Genomic DNA, 21,626 nt, shown 5'->3' on the forward strand with positions numbered 1-21,626 from the left:
CGTGTGACTCCTTCAGAACCAATGTAATATTACGACACCGAAACGTAGATATTGTCAATATAAACTATAATTACAACAAGAGATACCGCCACCCCCCCCCCCTTGAATGAATTTTGAATAATGAAATACACTGAAGAGCCAAAGAAATTGGTACACCTGCCTAATGTCGTTGGGCAACCACGAGGACGCAGAAGTGCCACAACACAGCGTGGCATGGACCCGACTAATTTCTGAATAAGCGTTGGAGGGAACTGACACCATGAAGCCTGCAGGGCTGTCCGTAAATCAGTAAGATTTCGAGGGGGTTAAGATCTGTTCTGAACAGCACGATGCAAGGCATTCCAGATATGCTCAACTATGTTCATGTCTGGCGAGTTTGGTGGACAGAGGGAGTGTTTAAACACAAAAGAGTATTCCTGGAGACGCGCTGTAGCAACTCTGGACAGACCCATTGTCCTGCCGGAATTGCCACAGTCCGTCGGAATTCACAATGGATATGAATGGATGCAGGTGATCACACAGGATGCTTACACCTGTCAGAGTCGTATCTATACGTATCAGGGGCCCCATATCACTCCAGCTTCACACGCCCCACACCATTACAAGGGGCCTCGACCAGGTTGAACAGTGTTCTGTTGACATGCAGGATCCATGGGTTCGTGAGGATGTCTCCCTACCCTTACACGCCTATCAGCTGGATACAACTTGAAACGAGGTTCGTCAGACTACGCAACATGTTTTCAGTCATCAACAGTCCTATGTAGATGTTGACGGGTCCAGGTGAGACGTAGAACTTCATGTTGTGCAGTCATTAAGGGTTTACGAGTGGGCCTTCTGCATCGAAAGCCCATATCGGCGATGTTCCTCCGAATGGTTCGCAAGCTGACACTTCTTGATCGCCCAGCATTGAAATCTGCAGCAATTTGCGGACGGCTTGCAGTTCTGTCATGTTGAACGATTCTCTTCAGTAGCCGTTGACTCTGTTCTTGCTGGATCTTTTTATGGCCGCAACGATGTCGCAGATTTGATGTTTTATCGGATTCCTGATAATGAGAGTACACTCGTGAAATGGTCGTACGGGAAAATCCCCACTTCATCGATACCTCGGAGATGCCGTGTCTCATCGCTCGTGCGCCAGCTATATCATCACGTAACTCTCTTAAATCCTGATAACCTGCCATTGTAGCAGCAGCAACCGATCTGACAACTGCGCCAGACATTTGGTGTCTTATATAGGCGGTGCCGACCGCGGGGCCGTATTCTGCCTGTTTATCTCTGTATTGAATACGCATGCCTATATCAGTTTCTTTGCCACTTCACTGTACCTACAACTGTAAAAATTAATAGTCATGCGTGGCATGGAGGTTTCAAAACAGCTGTGGTAAATATAAAGATACGTTTCTCTCCGTACACTCCCAGGTCCTTTCGTTTCGTACTTTCTATTTCCAGCAGTCTATGCCCTATCCTTCTTTGTAACGAATCGATACGTTTCGGGAAAATTTGCGTTTGGAATCGTTGTAGTCGTAGGAGCGTATCACCTAGTGACTGTTTTCCACGCAATTCGTAGTCTGGCAATTAGATATCTTTTAGCATTACTTCAGCTATATTCATTCGGTAATCACCGTATGTTCCCTTTCTCTGATCATGTATTGCGTTTTGAATACAGCCACATCCGGCACGCAAAAATAAACTGTGGCCCGACTTTCGCTATCGCGAGCATGACTCGTGATGTTTACATTGGCTGGGCACTTGTTTCCATGCGTCAGAGTGGTCAAAGTACGGCAACGGGATACTATCGGGTCTGACCTACATTTGCCCGGAGTAGTGCAGGAAATCGACGTTGCATGGACTCAAAAAGTCGTTGGAATTCCCCTGCAGAAATATTAAGTCATGTAGGCTCTATATCCGTCCGTAATTGCTAAAGTATTGCTGTTGAACGATTTTGGGCACGATCCGACGTCCCGATTATGTCCCATAAATATTCGATGGGCTTCACGTCAGTCGATCGGGGTTGCCAAATCATTCGCTCGATTTGTCCACAATATTCTTGAAACCAATACCGAACAGCCATTTTCAGTCACTGATCGGTTGAGTTTACCATAGGATCCAGTCCATTCTACGTGAACACAGCCCTCACTGTTCTGGAGCCACCAGCGTCTTGCAAACTGCCTTGTTGACGAATTCGTTCCATGGCTTCGTGTGGTCTGCACCGTACTAGAACTCTATCATCAGCTCTTACCTACTGACGTCGAGACTCATCTTACCAGACCACGGTTTTCCAGTCGTATAGGGCCCAACCGATACGGTCGTGAGCCCAGGAGAGGCGCTGCAGACGATGTAGTGCACTGGGCAGAGGCACTCGCGTCAGTCCTCTGCTGCCACAGCCCCTTAACGCCAGATTTTGTCACACTGTCCTAACGCATACGTTCCTGGTGCGTCCCAAATTCATTTCCGCGGTTATTTCACGCAGTGTCGCTTGTCTGTCAGCACTGACAGCTGTACGCAAACGCCGCTACACTCAGTCGTTAAGTGAAGGTATTATCGGCGCAGGTTTGACACGGAGTAGGATCACGGAATATTGAATTTCCTAACGATGTCCGAAACGGAGTGTCCCCTGGGTCTAACTCTAACCACCATTCCGCGTTCAAAGTCTCATAATCCTCGTCGTGCGGCCACAAATAGGTCGGAAACCCTTTTACATGAATCACCTGAGTACAGATGACGCCTCCGTCAATGCAGTGCCCTTCTGCACCTTGTTTTCGTGATACTACCACCATCTGTATATGTATTTACTGCCATCCCATGACTTGTCACCTCAGTGAATCACAGATTTGGTACATTTAAAAACGTGTCGTAATCCAGTAACTGAATTTTACAGGAAGTACACAAAATCAATTAAATTTCAAATGATTTATTGTAATCCACTTGGTATTTTTAAGGTGCCTTACATTTATACCTAAAAGATAATTTCTATGTTAGGATGAAAGTGGAAATTAAAATCCTCAGATGTAAAAAAGTAAGAACGACTGATAATGTCTTGACGGATATCGAAAAAGCTAACGAACAAAAAAAAGGCCAAATTAATATTCCTCGAAGAGAAAAAGAGTGAACAAACACTTAAAATAGCTTAAAAACTTTTTTCCATGTACGAAAAATTGTTTTGTAACAAAACTTCTCTCACGTTAATGGCTGTGTTCCATTAGTTTCCTGCTTTCTGGTTTTAATGTTGGCCAGCACCAGGTAGGCTGAAAAGAACGTGTTATGACAGATAGATTTTTTGCTGTGGTGAGGTAAACAGTAGCCTAAGGAGTTAGACGCACGTGTTGAGGTGGCCCCACTGGTTCTTGAAGGCCACGCCAGTAGGTGTCTTGCTGCCCGCCTATCAGCAGGTGCATGCTGCGAGCTGCGACTGCGCGACTGTGTGGCTTCGTGAAGGCGACTTCGCTGCCCTCATCTGGATTCGTGACTTTTTCGCAAATCGGTGAGTAAGATGGCTGCAAACGCTTGTAGGAATTCTACGGTACCGTGCACTTCCGACAGGAACGCGCAGACACCAACAGGATTCGAAATCTTCACTTGGATACGGGATGTTTTGTATGTAACAGGAACAAGTGTCAACAACCATCGAAATTATTATAAAAATGTATTAGTTAAACAGTCATGAGGTGCATGAAGGTGCTTTATTCGCAACTACCGTTTTCACGTCAGTGTAAACACATCTTCAGGCTTATCTGTCAGGAATACAAATCACCGTGTTAAATTTGTGAAATGGTTGAAACACAGACTCATAGTGTTGGCATTCAACAAAAGGCAATTACAGTTACTCATAATAGTTATATTTCCATAATACAGATGGAGTATTACGGAGCCCCAGCTATTCTGAGGTTATCCTCCTTAAGAGTCAAATCTTATGACAGGTCGTCATAATAGAATTGAGTACATCCGGAAACGCTTGTCAAAATGTACAAAGCATGAATGTTGGACGAGTCAGGAATAGAGAATCTCAGGGAAAACTAATCATTTGAATGGGATACTACTGTGGAGATAATATGGGTAAATATTAATTAACGTCTAGGGAAAGAATTGTTCGTACACAAAAAATATCATTAAAAAAATAATTCTTCAGTATGGAACCAAAATGTCGAGAATGTAACAGATCTGAAAAATAGTTTCCCGGATAACACCCCGGAAGATATTTTATAAGGTCCGATAGACAGCAGTTGTAAAACTTAATAGTCCCATGTAATGTTCGTACTTTCGCCGTATTGTTAACGTGCCGATGTGCTGCAAGTGGTCCATGGAGGCTAGCAGTACACCGGTAGGCGCAAGGCCACGGTGCCTAAGAAGAAAATAACAGACACGAACACCTGCAAGGAGGAAATCCTAACTAGGAAAATAACCGATGGCTGGGAACGGCATTACATAACTTAAAGAAATCCGTAGTTTATTGTCGGTATAAAATAGAAAACAGAACCCAATACGCTTTACATCAATACCTCAATGTTATAATATAGCGAAGGAGTAGTATTTGAGTATTATACATTCGCTAAATTACTCATCTTTGTAGCAACCGACGACAATTCAGGTAATCAAAATTCTATAGGACATTGTAGTGTTTCGATTCTGTCTGGTTATTAAAATTGAACCTAGGGCTCTCTTAATGCCTTCATCGTATGTATTTCTTCACAAGGATTTAATATTTTCCTTTTGTTTCCATAAATATAACATGCAAATTCTTTTCAATACTGGAAACAGAGTGACCCGTTTCTTTGAGACAAACTAAGATAGCTAATTTGGGACTGGCGAGGTTTAGGTGTTCTTCAAATGGCATATTAAAATTGCGCCCAATCTGACCTGTACATTAGTGAGGGCAGTCATTGCAGCCAATCTCAAAAACCCCAGGGCCCTTATATTTATTTTATTGGGCATTTTCACTATACCTGTATCAACTACCAACATTCCTTGGAATAAAGCATACTGGACGGATATTTTCCTTCTTAATTGTTGTAAGTTTTATGACAATTTAAATGGTATTGAGTGTTGAGTGTTTTTTGCGTTTTTCACAGTGTCTCTAAACTGTGGTTGCCATCATCAGAAAGTTGTTTGTTTTGTATTTGTCACGAGACGAATAAGTAGGCATGCAGTTATTCGTCAACCCCCATTCGTGTTTCCTCAAGTAAGCAAACCACCCTATCTGTGAACGATTAGTGACGGAAAATGTACAAATGCGAAAATTCAAGCGTGCTGACGGCAGCATTACTGTGAAACACACAGAATACGGATTTCGAACTGTGCAGATTTTCAAAATACCTTTCGAACATCCTAACCAGGATGCGTTAAGTTAACACACAGAACTTCTCAGCGCAACAAATGAAAGCTGGTCCTGTGCCTGTACTGCTGTCGCGTCGACAGCGGTGTTCTGTCCACTCGAACTGACTTACGCGTGCGCATTCCATCTCGCTTGTTCACTGGTCGATGCACAGTGACGTGACGTAAGTCATGGGATAGCCATACCCACACACACAGATGGTGGCAGCATCGCGAACACAAGGTATAAAAGGGCAGTGCACTGGCGGAGCTCCCATTTGCACCCAGGTGATTCATATGTAAAGTTTTACGACCTAATTATGGCCGCACGACAGGGATTAACAGACAACGGAATACTGGTTACAGCTAAACCCATGGGACACTGCATTTCGAATATCGTTAGGAAATTCAATAATCTGACATCCACAGTGTCGAGAGAGTGTCGAGAATCCGAAAGTAGAGGCGTAATGTCTCACCACAGACAACGCAGTGGCCAACGACCTTCGCTTAACGACCGAGAACAACGGCGTTTGCGTAGAGCTGTCAGTGCTAACAAACAACCAACAGTGCGTGAAATAGCCGCAGAAATCAGAGTAGGAAATCTACGTGCGTATCCGTGAGGACAGGACGGCGAAATGGCGTATATGAACTATAGCGGCAGACGGCCGACGCGAGTGCCTTTGCTAACAGCACGACATCGCCTGCGGTGTCTTTCCTGGACTCGTGACCATATGAGTTGGACTCTAGACGACTAGGAAACGGTGGCCATGCCAGATGAGTCCCGACTTCAGTTAGGACGAGATGATGGTGGGATTCGAGTGTGGCGCAGACCCTGCGATGCCACGTACACAATATTTCAACAGGGCATTGTGCAAGGGTAGTGATAGCTCCATAAATGGGTCGGCTGTGTTTACACGGAACGGACTGAATCCTCTGATCGAACTGAACCGATCATTAATTATAAATAGTTATGTCCGGCTGTCTGGAGCCCATTTTCACCCATTCATAGACTGCATGTTCTCAAACAATGACGCAGTTTTTATGTGTGACAAAACGTCGAGTACCTGGATATAGATGTTCGCGATTTGTTTGACAAATATTCTAGACAACTGGAGCGTATGATTTGGCCACCCAGATCGATCGAAATGAATCCCATTCAACATTTATGGCAAATAATCGAGGGATCAGTTCGGGCACAAAATCCTGCACCGGCAATACTTTCGCAATTATGAGCAGCTATAGAGGCAGCATGGCGCAATATTTGTGCAGCGAACTTCCAACGACTTGTTGAGTCCATGAAATATCGAGTTGCTGCCCTACACCGGACAAAAGGAGATCCGGCACGATGTTAGGATCTACCCCACGACGTCTGTCACCTCAACGTAGGTCGTACATATTATAAAACGGATAAGAACGGACAAGCGGAATTTTTAACTCTGTGGAGCACCTTCGGAATGATAGCCCCAATACAGGGCGGCGACCTGTGCAACTGTCTAGTGAACGTTCCATTGTCGGCAGAACTGCGTCACAACCTCTGTTGAGCGAGAGAGTTCAAGGTATTGTGGCACTCCTCAGAACCGCCGCAGGTTCAACAGGTAGAGGTGAAGGTTCACGTTGTCGAACAACCGCAGCCTGATGAAGTTGAAAACCCAAATTCAGTGTATCTGATCAAGAAGCAATGTAAGCTCGCTTGCCGTCTAAGGTTCTGGAAACCAAAAATGAACAGCAAAAGTAGCACCGGTAAGGACGCTTCTGATACCGTGGACTGCAGTTACGAGAGTGACCAGGAGGGATCTCAGCCGTCTCCGTTCGTGAAACCAACGAACGAAGCACGTAGCGCGGACACAGGGAGCAGCAAATCTTGCAAAAACCTCGACGTGAGAAACCAGTAACATCGGAATAGGACGAAAGCGATGACCTCTCTTCGACTGCGCCCCAGGGTTCGCGGCAGCACTCGTGCAGCGAAGGCCACGAGCAAAATAAAACACGACAGGCTGCTGCAAGGTCCAGAACGGCGCCCACGACATATACGGCCCCTGCAACGAATGGTAGTCGGCTTGCCCGCCACACTTCGTTTACCCTCGGCTCCGCGCAAGGCCCACGAGAAATTACGTAATGGAAAACGTGCCCACTGAAGGGCGTAACTTTGTCGTGTGCTATCGAGAGCATGCATACATCAAAACGTGCGGTCTAGAATTATTAAATTCGTCTGAAACAGTTACTTGCTCACCGCCGGAGGTCACTGCCAGCAATTGTAGCCCAGCAGTGTTACGCGCTGTGGGGTACGCACCACGGTCTGTGTTTCTCGTAGGACTCGGGTCCGAAATAGGAAAGCTCACTGCCAACGGTCTGGGTGAAAGAGTGGAGATGGAAGAGAGTGCAGGAGCAGACGTTGAACTGCCATTTTAATACGTCTTCCTGTTCTACATATGTGCCCTGTAGTGCATCGGAATGATTTCGTTGTTACGACTCTGAATATGAATAAACTTGAATGTTCCGCTCAACTACTGTTAAATGAGATGTAGCCCTTTTACAAGATGTGAGCACCGCTAAAATCTTGTACCGTCCAGGTTCAAAAACTCTTTTAAATCTCGACCAAGAATCGGAGTGAGGGACCGCAATGGTAGTCAACCAAATGCTAGATTTTAAAAAATGTTTCCGGATTCCCGAATGGACATTGCGTGCGGAAACCGTACAGTTTCTTAATATTTAGGCTCCGACACGAAGAGACAATAGTCGAGCTCGTTACCACTTTTCTAACGTGTGATCACCACTGCAAGGCCGCATCGTCGTCGTAGTACTGGAAGGTGAGTTTAATTAATGGCCACACGCAAGTAGATTTCCGCCTGCGGCCACTTCAGCGGGTATGTCTCCGACGGACCTGACACGCCCATTTGAGGCCCTTCGTTTCCCACAAACGTGCAGACCCCGCCCGTAGGATTTATAGCCTCTCCAATCTGCCGCAGGCCGGATCCGTTTGAGATTTTGCGATTTACCTGCGAACCAAGGACCCGTGCATACTCGACAGACCAGAGGGTACGGGTGACGGTTTACAGAGGCGGCACCGGCCGCAGTGGCCGAGCGGTTCAAGGCGCTTCCGGATGGAACCGCGCGACCGCTACGGTCGCAGGTTCGAATCCTGCCTCGGGCATGGATTTGTGTGATGTCCTTAGCTTAGTTAGGTATAAGTAGTTCTAAGTTCTAGGGGACTGATGACCTCCACTGTTAAGTCCCATAGTGCTCAGAGCCATTTTACACGGGCCGCGACTGGGGCTCACCGCAGGTACGTTTTATAAGATTTTTTTTTGTTTGTAGTACATTTTCGCAGCTTGAAAGCATGGACGATGCTAGGAACATACTTGTGGCTGTCGCCGACTCTTTGGGCCTTTGTGAAGTAGAGTAATTAGTAATACCTGTAAAATACTGGACATAACACAGTTATGTTATCACATCAGGTAATGAACATACACTGCTGGCCACTGTAAATGCAACACCCTGAAGGAAGCATCCGAATCAAGTGAAATTTACACCATGGGTTTGCAGCGATGAGATATGCAACTGATTAGAATTTCAGCGCAGACGCACATCACGCGCGACTGTGGCGCCACCTCATAGCGCCATTTAAGGCTTGGCGATTTCGACGAGTGTACGTTCGGCACGTGTGTTTACCTTGTGGTTCTTTCACAAGACGATCAGTTATGCCTCGTAGACAACAGCGAACATCGTTTGATCAAGTATCCGAGTTCGACAGAGGAAGGATAGTGGCTTACCGAGATTGTGGATTATCATACAGAGAAATCGCTAGTCGTATTGGACGAAACCAAACAACTGTAATGCGGATATGTGACCGTTGGATGCAGGAGGGTACGACGGACCGACGTGGTCGATCGCATTCACCTCCGTGCACCACTGCACGTGCTGATAGGCAAATTGTGCGCATGGCAGTGACGGATCGCTCAGTGACATCCCGAACCATAGCACAGCACATTGCGTCTGTAACGCATCATCCAGTGTCTGCGCGTACCATTCGACGCCGTTTACAGCAGAGTGGTCTGTCCGCAAGACGTCCATTGCTTCATCTACCATTGACGCAGAACCACAGACGTCTCCGTCGCCAATGGTGTGATGACAGACGGATGTGGACGACAGAATGGAATGACGTTGTCTTTACTGACTCACACTTCTGTCTGCAGCACCACGATGGTCGGATTCGAGTGTGGAGACACCGTGGAGAGAGGATGCTGGACAGCTGCATTATGCACCGCCACACTGGTCTTGCACCGGGTATTATGGTATGGGGCGGTATTGGATATTACTCTTGCACGCCTCTAGTACGCATTGCCGGTACTTTAAATAGCCGGCGATACATATCCGAGGTGCTGGAGCCAGTTGTCCTTCCTTACCTTCAGGGCTCGGCCACAGCCCTATTTCAACAGGATAATGCGCGACCACACGTGGCACGTATTGTCCAAAAGTTCTTCGTCAATAACCAGATTGAAGTGCTTCCCTGGCCGGCTCGCTCTCCGGATCTTTCGCCGATAGAAAACATGTGGTCCATGGTTGCTCAACAAGTGACCCAGATTACATCCCCAGCTGCCACACCAGATGATCTTTGGCAACGTGTGGAAGCTGCTTGGGCTGCTGTACCCCAGGAACACATCCAACGTCTCTTTGACTCAATGCCGAGACGTGTGGCAGCGGTGATCTCCAACAATGACGGCTACTCTGGCTACTGATTGTGGCAGGAACCACATGTCACAGACGTCTGTAAACGTAATCATTTGATACTTGGTCAACATGTTATCTACAAAATAAATTTTGTTGTGCTACCTCTTGTCTTTCTTGGTGTTGCATTTATGGTGGCCAGCAGTGTATTAGAAGCAACATTTTATTGCTGCTCGCTATTGTGTTGGTTTATCCAATTCATCCCCATCCCCCACCGCCCCACCCCCTTCACCTCTTTCACGACTCTTTGAAGAGATTCACACTTTTCTGAGATTATTTACGGTATGTTAAAACCTTCTTGGTATTTGTAGCAAAATGCTCATTTTTGTCAGTAAATGCGTTTCGTTTCATTAAAATAAAGCGTTATCATGGTCAGTAAGGAATGATATTTACAATGTGGCTTGCCTTCTCCATCTAAAAATAGTTCGCAACCAAAGATGTGGATGTTACTTGAAATATGTTATTTCTGATTTTCGCTCACGCTGTCGGCTTGCATGTTTTTGAGGTATTCCCCCGTTTTTCGCTGTTGTTAGTGTTTATAACACTTTGGTCCACAGTTGGTACACCGTCTATAAATGTTTCAACCATTTCCATTGCACGCCCTATTTCTTACATTCTTCTTTGTGAAATGATCATCTGTCAGTTTTCACAAACAATGTATTTCACGGAAGAGTTATACAGGTTTTTCGATGTGGTCATTGATCCACCCTCTTTAATATTAATTGTATCAACTAAAACTTGCATTCAGCTGAAAACCACTCATTCATCAGTGACAAATTTCGAGTATCACCTACATTTCTCTGGTTACCATGTTAAAACTTGCTTCTTTTGGAGAAACAGAACTGAGTTAAGACAATGTCACCTCGCTGACATCCTAATGCAGTTGCATCTGCAACAGAATACTGAAACAGTGGTTTATTAATTGAGGAACTAACGACAAATCAGGTAAAAGCTTATGAGAAAGCGAATTCTCGGTATAAGTACAGAAGTATCCGTTAGGGCGGTGTGGCGAAATTTAGCGTTGACTGATTATGGGGGAGAACGACTGGCGCGAATGACTTTGCTGTCAGCACCACATCACCTGCAGCGCCTCTCCTGCGGACTGGAAAACCGTGGCCTGGTCAGATGAGTCCAGGTCACAGTTGGTAAGAGCAAATGGTAGCGTTCCAATGTGGCGCACACCCCAAGAAGCCATGGACCCATGTTGTCGCTGTGCAAGCTGGCGGTGGCTGCGTAATTCTGTGGTCTGTGTTTACATGGAACAGACTGGGCCCTCTGGTTCAACTGATCCGATCATTGTCGAGCGAATCATTTGGCCAACCAGAGTGCTCGACAGGAATCCCATCGGACGTTTACGGCGCCTAGTTGAGACGTCAGCTGGTGTAGAAAAGCCAGAATCGGCAACACTTCCACAGTTGTGGAAGGCTGTAAAAGCGGCATAGCTCAATATTTCTACAGGGGTCTTCGAACGACTTGTTGAGTCCATTCCTCGTCGAGCTGCTGTACTATGCCGGGCGAAAGGAGGTCCGACACGATATTGAGGGGGGGGGGCGGGGGGGGGGTATTCCATGGCTTCTACGTCTTCATCTACATTTATACACTGCAAGCCACCCAACGGTGTGTGGCGGAGGGCACATTACATGCCACTGTCATTACCTCCCTTTCCTGTTCCAGTCGCGTTTGGTACGCTGGAAGAACGACTGCCGGAAAGCCTCCGTGCGTGCTCGAATCCCTCTAATTTTACATTCGTGATGTCCTCGGGAGGTATTAGTAGGGGGAAGCAATATATTCGATACCTCATCCAGAAACGCACCCTCTCGAAACCTGGACAGCAAGCTACACCGCGATGCAGAGAGCCTCTCTTGCAGAGTCTGCCACTTGAGATTGCTAAACATCTCCGTAACCCTATCACGCTAACCCTGTGACGAAACGCGCCGTTCTTCTTTGGATCTTCTCCATCTCCTACGTCAACCCGACCTGGTACGGATCCCACACTGATGAGCAATACTCAAGTATAGTTTGAACGAGTGTTTTGTAAGCCACCTCCTTTGTTGATGGATTACATTTTCTAAGGACTCTCCCAATGAATCTCAACCTGGTACCCGCCTTACCAACAATTAATTTTATATGATAATTCCACTTAAAATCGTTCCGCACGCATACTCGCAGATATTTTACAGAAGTAACAGCTACCAGTGTTTGTTCCGCTGTCATATAATCATACAATAAAGGATTCTTCTTTCTATGTATTCGCAATACATTACATTTGTCTATGTTAAGGGTCAGTTGCCACTCCCTGCACCAAGTGCCTATCCGCTGCAGATCTTCCTGCATTTCGCTGCAATTTTCTAATGCTGCAACTTCTCTGTACACTACAGCATCATCCGCGTAAAGCCGCATGGAACTTCAGACACTATCTACTAGGTCATTTGTATATATTGTGAAAAGCAATGGTCCCATAACACTCCCCTGTGGCATGCGAGAGGTTACTTTAACGTCTGTAGACGTCTCTCCATTGAAAACAACATGCTGTGTTCTGTTTGCTAAAAACTCTTCAATCCAGTGACACAGCTGGTCTGATATTCCGTAGGCTCTTACTTTGTTTATCAGGCGACAGTGCGGAACTGTATCGAACGCCTTCCGGAAGTCAAGGAAAATGGCAACTACCTGTGAGCCTGTATCTGATATTTTCTGGGTCTCATGAACAAATAAAGTGAGTTGGGTCTCACACAATCGCTGTTTTCGGAATCCGTGTTGATTCCTACAGAGTAGATTCTGGGTTTCCAGAAATGACATGATACGCGAGCAAAAACCATGTTCTAAAATTCTGCAACAGATCGACGTCAGAGATATAGGCCTATAGTTTTGTGCGTCTGCTCGACGACCCTTCTTGAAAACTGGAACTACCTGTGTTCTTTTCCAATCATTTGGAAGCTTCCGTTCCTCTAGAGACTTGCGGTACACGGCAGTTAGAATCGAATTGGTATCCCGTCAGTTCCAGTGGACTTTTCTCTGTTGAGTGATTTCAGCTGCTTTTCTATTCCTTGGACACTTATTTCGATGTCAGCCATTTTTTCGTTTGTGCGAGGATTTAGCTTTTCTCACTTCAGTGTATTTAGGGATACTTTAACGCGGCAGTTCTTTTTTCTTATGGGGATGCTTCGATCTATGGTTAAGTAACATATAGGTAGAGGTAAGGCCAGACCTACCACGTTCACGACCATACTAATATCAGTAAGCAATTGTGCGACAGGTGTTATAAAATGATTTGTATACTCCCCTTTCCTTTCTGTTACGCGTAGCTCGTGGTTGCTCTTCATATTTTGACATCCCAGTCCAACACAGGGTTCGAGGTTGATTCCTACGACAAGAGAATGGTTCGACTCTGCTGACAATGCGTCAACTCTGCTTTTGCTAAAACGAGAAACAGTGTTGTAGGCTGCCGGTGCTGCGAGAGGGGGTCGGGTTCATTGTTCTGCATCGCTCCTCTCCACTTTCTCAGCCGAATATCTCGTTTTCTTTACACTGGTGATGCACCTCTGATGGTGTTAGATTGATGGGTCACTAAGGGAAATAGCCTTTGTGAAGTACTCGACTCAAAATGCCCTTTGCAAGCAATCCCTTAGCAGTGTTCGCTTGAAAATTGGTTCAGGCGGACCAGCATTCACTGACAGTACCAATACCTATTAGCTTTGAAACAGATTCTTATTGACAGGGCGTGATAATTGTGTCTGGCCGCTGTTCGTTAGTATCTTTTTACAACCACTGTACTTACATCGTCAAACATGGATGTCTGTAGTGATGTAGGCTGAAGCAGTGAATTAAAATTTGTATCAGCACCACTAACTGCTGCGTCAAACTGGCACTCTGGCTGCGAGATCTGCATGGATTACCCTAGGGCGCCTCCTTTCCCAATACAAATTCCAATTCAGTCTTCACCCTGTTGCTGTTCCCCTTCTGAGGTGTGAACTATAATTTGTATTGGTGAGGGAGACGCAGCACGGTAATTCGTGTAGCTGTGGTAGCCACAGTACCAGTGTGGCGCAGCAGTCAGTGCATATGCCTAATAAGCAGAAGTCATGTGCTTTACTGGGCTACGTGTGCAAGGAGGAATGAAAGAGATAGATTTTCCCACTCATCACTCACGCACTGTATATAAACACTTCATACATATCAGTACTCGAGAACCCCGACGATTTTTGCCCGTTTTGAAGCTGATACTGGCAAGATATCGGACCCAAGGACTACAAGGTTTTGAAGAATGTTTTAATTTCAGTTATATCATCCAGGAGGCAAGCGACCATTATTTAAATAATCGTAGTTTTGAATTTAGTCTGAATGGGTCGGAATGGTAAAAGTTAAACAAACTTTTTTTTGAATATTTGTTTGACATACAACTTGAAACGCCTTATCTACGTGCATCAATCACTCCTGGGTATCTGATGATTAATAAATACCGAGACGCTTCTTACGAGCAATGAAGTCACTTCTTGCCTCATGTTTAACTTTTGTCATTGCGACCCACATTGCTGTAATTTCAGATTTAGCGTCGGATAGTAATGACAAAAAGAAAAACATTTTCGTGTTATATAATTACGAATTAACAGTTTTAGAAATTTTCTCTTTATATGTAATGTTAAACTTTCCTTCTTGTCAAATTTCATGATTGTAAACGAAAGGGAAGTACCCTGATGGTTTTGACGAGTGCGTTTGCGAGTACCAAATCATTTAACTTAAATGGCTGTGTATTTTGATTATACTGACTTAGAAGATAAAGTTTTTATGATTCCAAAGGCCTACAGACCTTTGTATTTGATATAAATGGCCATATCGTTCGGTGGCATTGACTTAGAAGTTTACATTTATTGCACCACCAAACGCTTATAGACCACTGTATGAGGTGTGATTGGAAAGTTTTAAGAATGGATCCGCTACTACTTACTGGTATGGCGGGCAGCTACACCGTGGGTGGGGAGTGAGTCATTGCCTTATCCTTGAACGCCCTCTGACAGGAAACTGAGTTTCTTTTACTCAGTTCACTATGACAGCAAGTTGAGTGCGGGTCTGTTAGGGCTTTCTGTCGGATTGTGTCTGCTTGAAAATGGACGTAAAAACTGAGGAACGAGTTTGTGTGAATTTTTTTTAAACCGGGAAATCAGCTTCTGGGACTTACGAACTATTAAAAAGAGCTTATGGAGATAATTGTACGAGGGATATTTGGAAAGTAAGGAACGATCGGTCGCGAATTGGAAAATATGATGAAAATCTGATGAAGCTTTGCAAAGATTCGTTGGACACTGTGTCTAGTACGTCCGTCGATCGCATCATGTCACTCTTTTCAGTTCTGAGCTCACAGTCAGAACGTAAAGATGGCTGGAAATTAGCGTCTCCCGCCAAGTATGAGGGCCTGGCGACAGATTTCGGCAGAAGCTATGCAATCCACATAACATAGCTGTCATGCGGTTCGTTCCACACGACTATTCTCGGCCGCATTCAGCAGGGGCAATGAAGATGCTCCTGCAGCATTTTCGATGGGAAGTGTTTGATCACCCACAATACAGTCCGTAATTAGCTACCCCTGTGGTTCATCTCTGCTCAAATGAACCTCTGGCTATGAAGACAATATTTTAACACAGACAACGAGCTGCAGTCCAGAGTACACAATTTTCAAAAAGCACTGGCGGCTGTCTTCTATATTAGAGAATTCAAAAGATGGTACATCATCACGACAGATGCCTAAGTCTGAGCGGCGACTGTGTAGAGAAGTAGCTGGAAGGTGTAGCTAACCGTTGCAAATAAAACAGTTCTGATTTTCACTGTGGTTTCCATTTCGCGAGCTATCGTTCCTTACTTTCCGAATAGCCCTCGTATGAGCCAGTCAGATGTTTTTGTCTGGTTTAACAGATTCAAAAATAGCCACGAATCATTAGAAGATGAACCACGGTCCGGCCGTCCATCCACCTCAAAGACGAATGAAAACGTTGTGAAAATTCGCAACTTAGTGCGCTCAAATCGTAGACTTACAATTAGAGAGATGGTTGATGAACTTAATTTAAGTTTCTATGCAGTTCGGTCAATTTTAACTCAAGATCTGAACATGCGTCAAGTGTCCTAAAAATTCATTCCAAGTGTTTTCAAGTGACTAGAGACAACACCGACTTGAAGTGTGCCAAAAACTGATTAATCGGACTAAAAATGACCCAGATTTGTTAAATATGGTAATTACAGGTGACGAATCGTGGGTATATGGGTATGATCCTGAAACCATAGTGGAAGCCTCCAGGTTCACCAAGTCCGAAAAAAGCACTGCAAAGTTGGTGGAAGGTGAAGACAATGTTGGTGATTTTTTTTCGATTCTACCGCCTATTGTGCGTCATCTATTTACCCCTGGAGGACAGAAACTTAACTAGGAACACTGCAAATGTGTCCTTGAGCGTTTGCGCGAAAAGGTGTGGAAAAAAAGGCCTTCATTGTGGAAAGACAGGACTTGGGTGCTTCAACGTGACAATGCTCCGGCTCATCGTGTCTTCTCCATCGTTGAATTTTTGACCAAATTCAAAATTTCTGTGCTTCTTCAACCGCCATATTCCCCTGATTTGGCCCCTGCACCCTTCTCCCTTTTTCCTAGACTGAAATTTTCACTGAAAGGCAAGCTGGGACGTTTGAAGACATCCAGGTAAATACGGAGAGCGTCCTTAACACACTTCAGGAAAAAAATTCCAGGAATGTATCCAAAGATGGAAACACCTTTGGAGTCAGTGTGTTCAGTCAGAAGGGGACTATTTTGTAGGAGATGCATCACAGCAGCATGTAAGCACCACCATTGTACAATTACAAGCCCATTCCTAAAACTTTCCATTCGCACCTCGTATGTGACACAAATTTAAACTTGATACGTCTACCCGCTCCTGAGACGAAGGGCTTTTAACAGCCTGATGGACAGACGAACAGACAAAATGATTCTGTATTACAAAATTTGAATTGGAGGGGGGGGGGGGGGGGGGGGGAGCATCTCGTGGTCATGCGGCAGCGTTCTCGCTTCCCGCGCCCGCGTTCCCGGGTTCGATTCCCGGCGGGGTCAGGGATTTTCTCTGCCTCGTGATGGCTGGGTGTTGTGTGATGTCCTTAGGTTAGTTATGTTTAAGTAGTTCTAAGTTCTAGTGGACTGATGACCATAGATGTTAAGTCCCATAGTGCTCAGAGCCATTTGAACCATTTTTTTTGGGGGGGGGGGGGAGGAGGAGAAGGGCAAGGCAGGGGAGGGACTACTGATGGGATTGGAACCCATGATCCCATAGTTACTAAGCAGTTGCTTTCGCTAATGTGCCATCTGGACTCAGTGTTTATTGTAACTGCACGGACTATCTCAACGCGCCACTCGGCCGTTCGCACTCCCACCTCGCGCCATGTCCATGTCCATGCTCGACGTGCCTGTTAGTTTGGAATTCCCGCAGGAGGTCGGACGTAATTGTGCATCTGTACTGAAAGTGGTAAATTCATTGCCCATCTATGCGAATAAATTGTATGAATGCATGATGTCTGTTTCCGGACATATCCGAAAGAAAAGAAACCAAGCATCGAGGCGAGTCAATTATATGAATGCGTGATGTCTGTTTTTTCGGGCATGTCCGAAGGAACAGACACCACGCATTCACATAATTGATTCACCTCAACGGGCAACGAATCCACCTTCTTGAGTGCAGATGCACAAATACACTACTGGCCATTAAAACTGCTACACCAAGAAGAAATGCAGATGATAAACGGTTATTCATTGGACAGATATATTATACTACAACTGACTTTAAATATTCACGTAATTTGGGTGCAAATATCCTGTGAAATCAGTGCCCAGAACAAACACCTCTGGCCTTAATAACGGCCTTGATGCGCCTGTGCATTGATTCAAACAGAGCTTGGATGGCGTGGACAGGTACAGTTGCCCATGCAGCTTCAACATGATACCACAGTTCATCAAGAGTAGTGACTGACGTATTGTGACGAGCCAGTTTCCAGGCCACCATTGACCAGACGTTTTCAATTGATGAGAGATCTTGAGAATGTACTGGCCAGGGCAGCAGTCGAACATTTTCTGTATCCAGAAAGGCCCGTACAGGACCTGCAACATGCGGTCGTGCATTATCCTGCTGAAATGTAGGGTTTCGCAGGGATGGAATGAAGGGTAGAGCCACGGGTCGTAACACATCCGAAATGTGACGTTCACTGTTCAAAGTGTCGCCAATGCGAACAAGAGGTGACCGAGACGTGTAACCAATGGCACCCCATACCACCACACCGGGTGATACGCCAGTATGTCGATGACGAATACACGCTTCCAATGTGCGTTCACCGCGATGTCGCCAAACACGGATGCGACCATAATGATGCTGTAAACATAACCTGGATTCATCCGAAAAAAATGACGTTTTGAAATTCGTGCACCCAGGTTCGTCGTTGAGTGCACCATCGCAGGCGCTGCTGTGTGTGATGCAGCGTCAAGGGTAACCGCAGCCATGGTGTCCGAGCTGCTATTCCATGCTGGTGCAAACGTCGTCGAATTGTTAGTGCAGATGGTTGTTGTCTTGCAAACGTTCCCATCTGTTGACTCATGGATCGAGACGTGGCTACACGATCCGTTACAGCTATGCGGATGAGATGCTGTCGACTGCTAGTGATACGAGGCCGTTGGGATCCAGCACGGCATTCCGTATTACCCCCCTGAACCCACCGATTCCATATTCTGCTAACAGTTAGTGGATCTCGGCCAACGCGAGCAGCAATGTAGTGATACGATAAACCGCAATCGCGATAGGCCACAATCCGACCATTTATCAAAGTCGGAAACGTGATGGTACGCATTTCGCCTCCTTACACGAGGCATCACAACAACGTTTCACCAGGTAACGCTAGTTAACTGCTGTTTGTGTATGAGAAATCGGTTGGAAACTTTACTCAAGTCAGCACTTGTAGATGTCGCCAGCCGCGCTAACTTTGTGTGAATGCTCTGAAAAGCTAATCATTTACATATCACAGCATCTTCTTCCTGTCTGTGAAATTTCGCGTCTGTAGCACGTCATCTTCGTGGTGTAGCGATTTTTATTGCCAGTAGGGTACCTCCAACTTCCTGCAGGAATCCAAAAATAGCGGCCTTAGAGGAAATGGACAGGGACCGCAGGTAGGTGACAGTAGTCCTATAGATATTTGTATGTGACATTAATTTCAACCTGATACACCTCCCTGATCCTGATGAAAAGGCTTTTTATCAGTCGGACAGGCAGACAAAATATCTCTTTTACGTAAATTAAAAGCTGAGAAAAGAAAGGAAAGGGGCTATTGATGTCAGCTGCATCGGTACTTTATGTGGAATCAGCGGCGACGAGCGAAAATATGTGCCAGACTAGGATTCGAACCTACGATCTCGTTATTACTAAGCAGTTGTGTTAAACTGTTCACTACTGCGCCAGCCGGACACAGCGTTTATCTCAATTACACGGACTATCTCGGAACCATCATTCTCGTCTAATGTCACCTATCTGCAATCCCTGTCTATATCCTCCATGCCCGCTACTTAGAAGTTTCCACATGAAGTCGGACGTAGTTGTGCATCCGAACTCAAGGCGGTGGATTTATTGTACATCGACGCGAATAAGTTTTGTGAACGCTTGTTATCTGTTCGTGTGGACGTGTCCAAATGAAGAGACACCACGCATTCCTATATTTGATGCGCCTCGATGGGCAACGAATCCACCTTCTTCAGTGCAGATGCCCAACTACGTCCGCCCTCCTGTGGAAACCTCAAAATATCGGACAGGGCCGGCAGATGGGTGACGCTGGCTGGGAATGTGGGTCGACCGAGAGGCGTGCTGACGTAGTCATTGCAATCTCAATAAACACCTGTCCGTGTGGCGCAGTGGTTAACGCAGCTGTCTAGAAAGCAGAAGACCTCAGGTTCGAATGCCGACCTGGTACAAATTTTCACTCGTCGCCACTGAATCCGCATCAAATTTCGATGCGGTTGACAGAAACAGCTCCTTCCCTTTCGTTTCCTCTCCCCTTCCTCCACCTTCACTTTACATAATATGAATCACGGATGCGGATTCCACGTGGTCTCTGTTCTTTCGGACATCTTCAAAAGAACAGACACCATGCATTGATATAGTTGACGCAATAAGGGTTCCGTTTTCACCGATTGAGATACGGAACCCTAAACACTGTTTCTTTTCGAATGAGCAAAGAAGTAACTGGTCATATTGCACCGAAGCAGAAAATATCTTTGTCACGAGAGGCGAAATTTGCACCCAAGGTCTGTACTTTTGAGAACTGTATCACCGGTCCCTTTTTGGCAGTACGCCCTTCCTTCTGCTTACAGAATACCAGCCAGCAATGAGCGATCGCTACAGCTTCATCCCTGCGACGCGGGAGCAGGTGGAGACCATCAGGAAGAGTCTGGGGACAGACGAAGAGGACATCAAGAGGGCCATAGCGTCTGTTCGAGACTGGCTCAGGATGCAGCCGCATCTGCCCGACGAGATAGGTCAGTCAGCTTTCTGACTATTCTAGTCTACTCTTCTAAAATCCCCAAACCATAATTGTGAGGTTCGAGTTGATTCCTTAAACTATGATTTCGCTCTTCAATTCTGAACAAGTCGTTTCCAAACGTTGCTGTTACAGTGGTTAACTAATCAATCCAGTCCCAGTGCGTTGAGTTTGCTTACGTGAACTGGATCTGTCATAAATATATTATTTTTTGAATAATTTTTAATATCTAAGTAGAGCATAGAGTAATGACCAGTTGCAGAGTCACGGACTTTTCAGCCAAGTGTCAGACAATCTGTTAGCGAGTCACAGAGAGACCTGATTGGAACGTTTTGGGGGCAGAATTTCACTCATACAATTTACCTCGCAACCACGAAAAACCTCCGGGAAACCTTGTGACAGACTCGAACGCTCCATTCGCTGGTTGGATTTCGATAAACCGAGCGTACCTCAATGTCTGGAAAGTTTCTAGCACTACATATGTAAACTGATTAAGAGCTGAATCAGCAGCTCCTGCAGTAAATTTGGTCCCTGAGGCAGAAGGAAAAGTAAGTACGAGTAGATCCAAAGTGACGGGAAGAACGAATGTTGATTGGCTTTTTCAAACTAATGTGGAAAGTAGGAAAATAAATGAACAGAGGTTTAGATCTGATATTTCTGTTTTCGTTAAACCTGTTAAGATGTTCCAGTTATGCAACTAATGCTTTCTTTTGTTTATTGGTACTTCATCTCCCAGACCCATATGGGCAGGTAGTGGGCTGTCAGTGATACTGTCACTCGGCTGTTCACCCAAGTGGATAAGTAGTACGCACACAGGCGAAAATGCAATAAATTTAAAGATGATAGATTTACAAGTGATTTTAAAATTCGTTAAGATGAAGGTTTTATATAAAATAAACTTTACTTTCATCGTCGTCAATTTTAAATAGGAATACTGAAAAGTGAAACAAAATCAGAAGAATGCATTTGAAAGAAAACTATAACTTTAAGATTAAGCATTAAACTCTCATTGAAAATGAAGGGGAAATGGAAAAGCTCCGAAGGGGAAGTAAATAGTG

At 45.4% G+C, this 21,626-nt stretch overlaps 1 protein-coding gene across 1 annotated transcript in view; it reads left to right on the plus strand.

The window, feature by feature from the left end:
* Positions 1–3,349: 3,349 nt before the first annotated feature.
* LOC124615271 (retinol-binding protein pinta-like) overlaps positions 3,350–21,626 on the plus strand; it is a 115,424-nt gene continuing 97,147 nt past the window's right edge. Inside the window, exons 1-2 of the mRNA XM_047143019.1 lie at positions 3,350–3,481; positions 20,402–20,566. Of these exons, the coding sequence (XP_046998975.1) occupies positions 3,394–3,481; positions 20,402–20,566 (253 nt within the window). The 5' untranslated portion in view covers positions 3,350–3,393. The remainder of the gene's footprint in view (positions 3,482–20,401; positions 20,567–21,626) is intronic.

Source organism: Schistocerca americana, chromosome 5 (genome assembly GCF_021461395.2).
Source record: "Schistocerca americana isolate TAMUIC-IGC-003095 chromosome 5, iqSchAmer2.1, whole genome shotgun sequence".
NCBI lineage: Eukaryota > Metazoa > Arthropoda > Insecta > Orthoptera > Acrididae > Schistocerca > Schistocerca americana.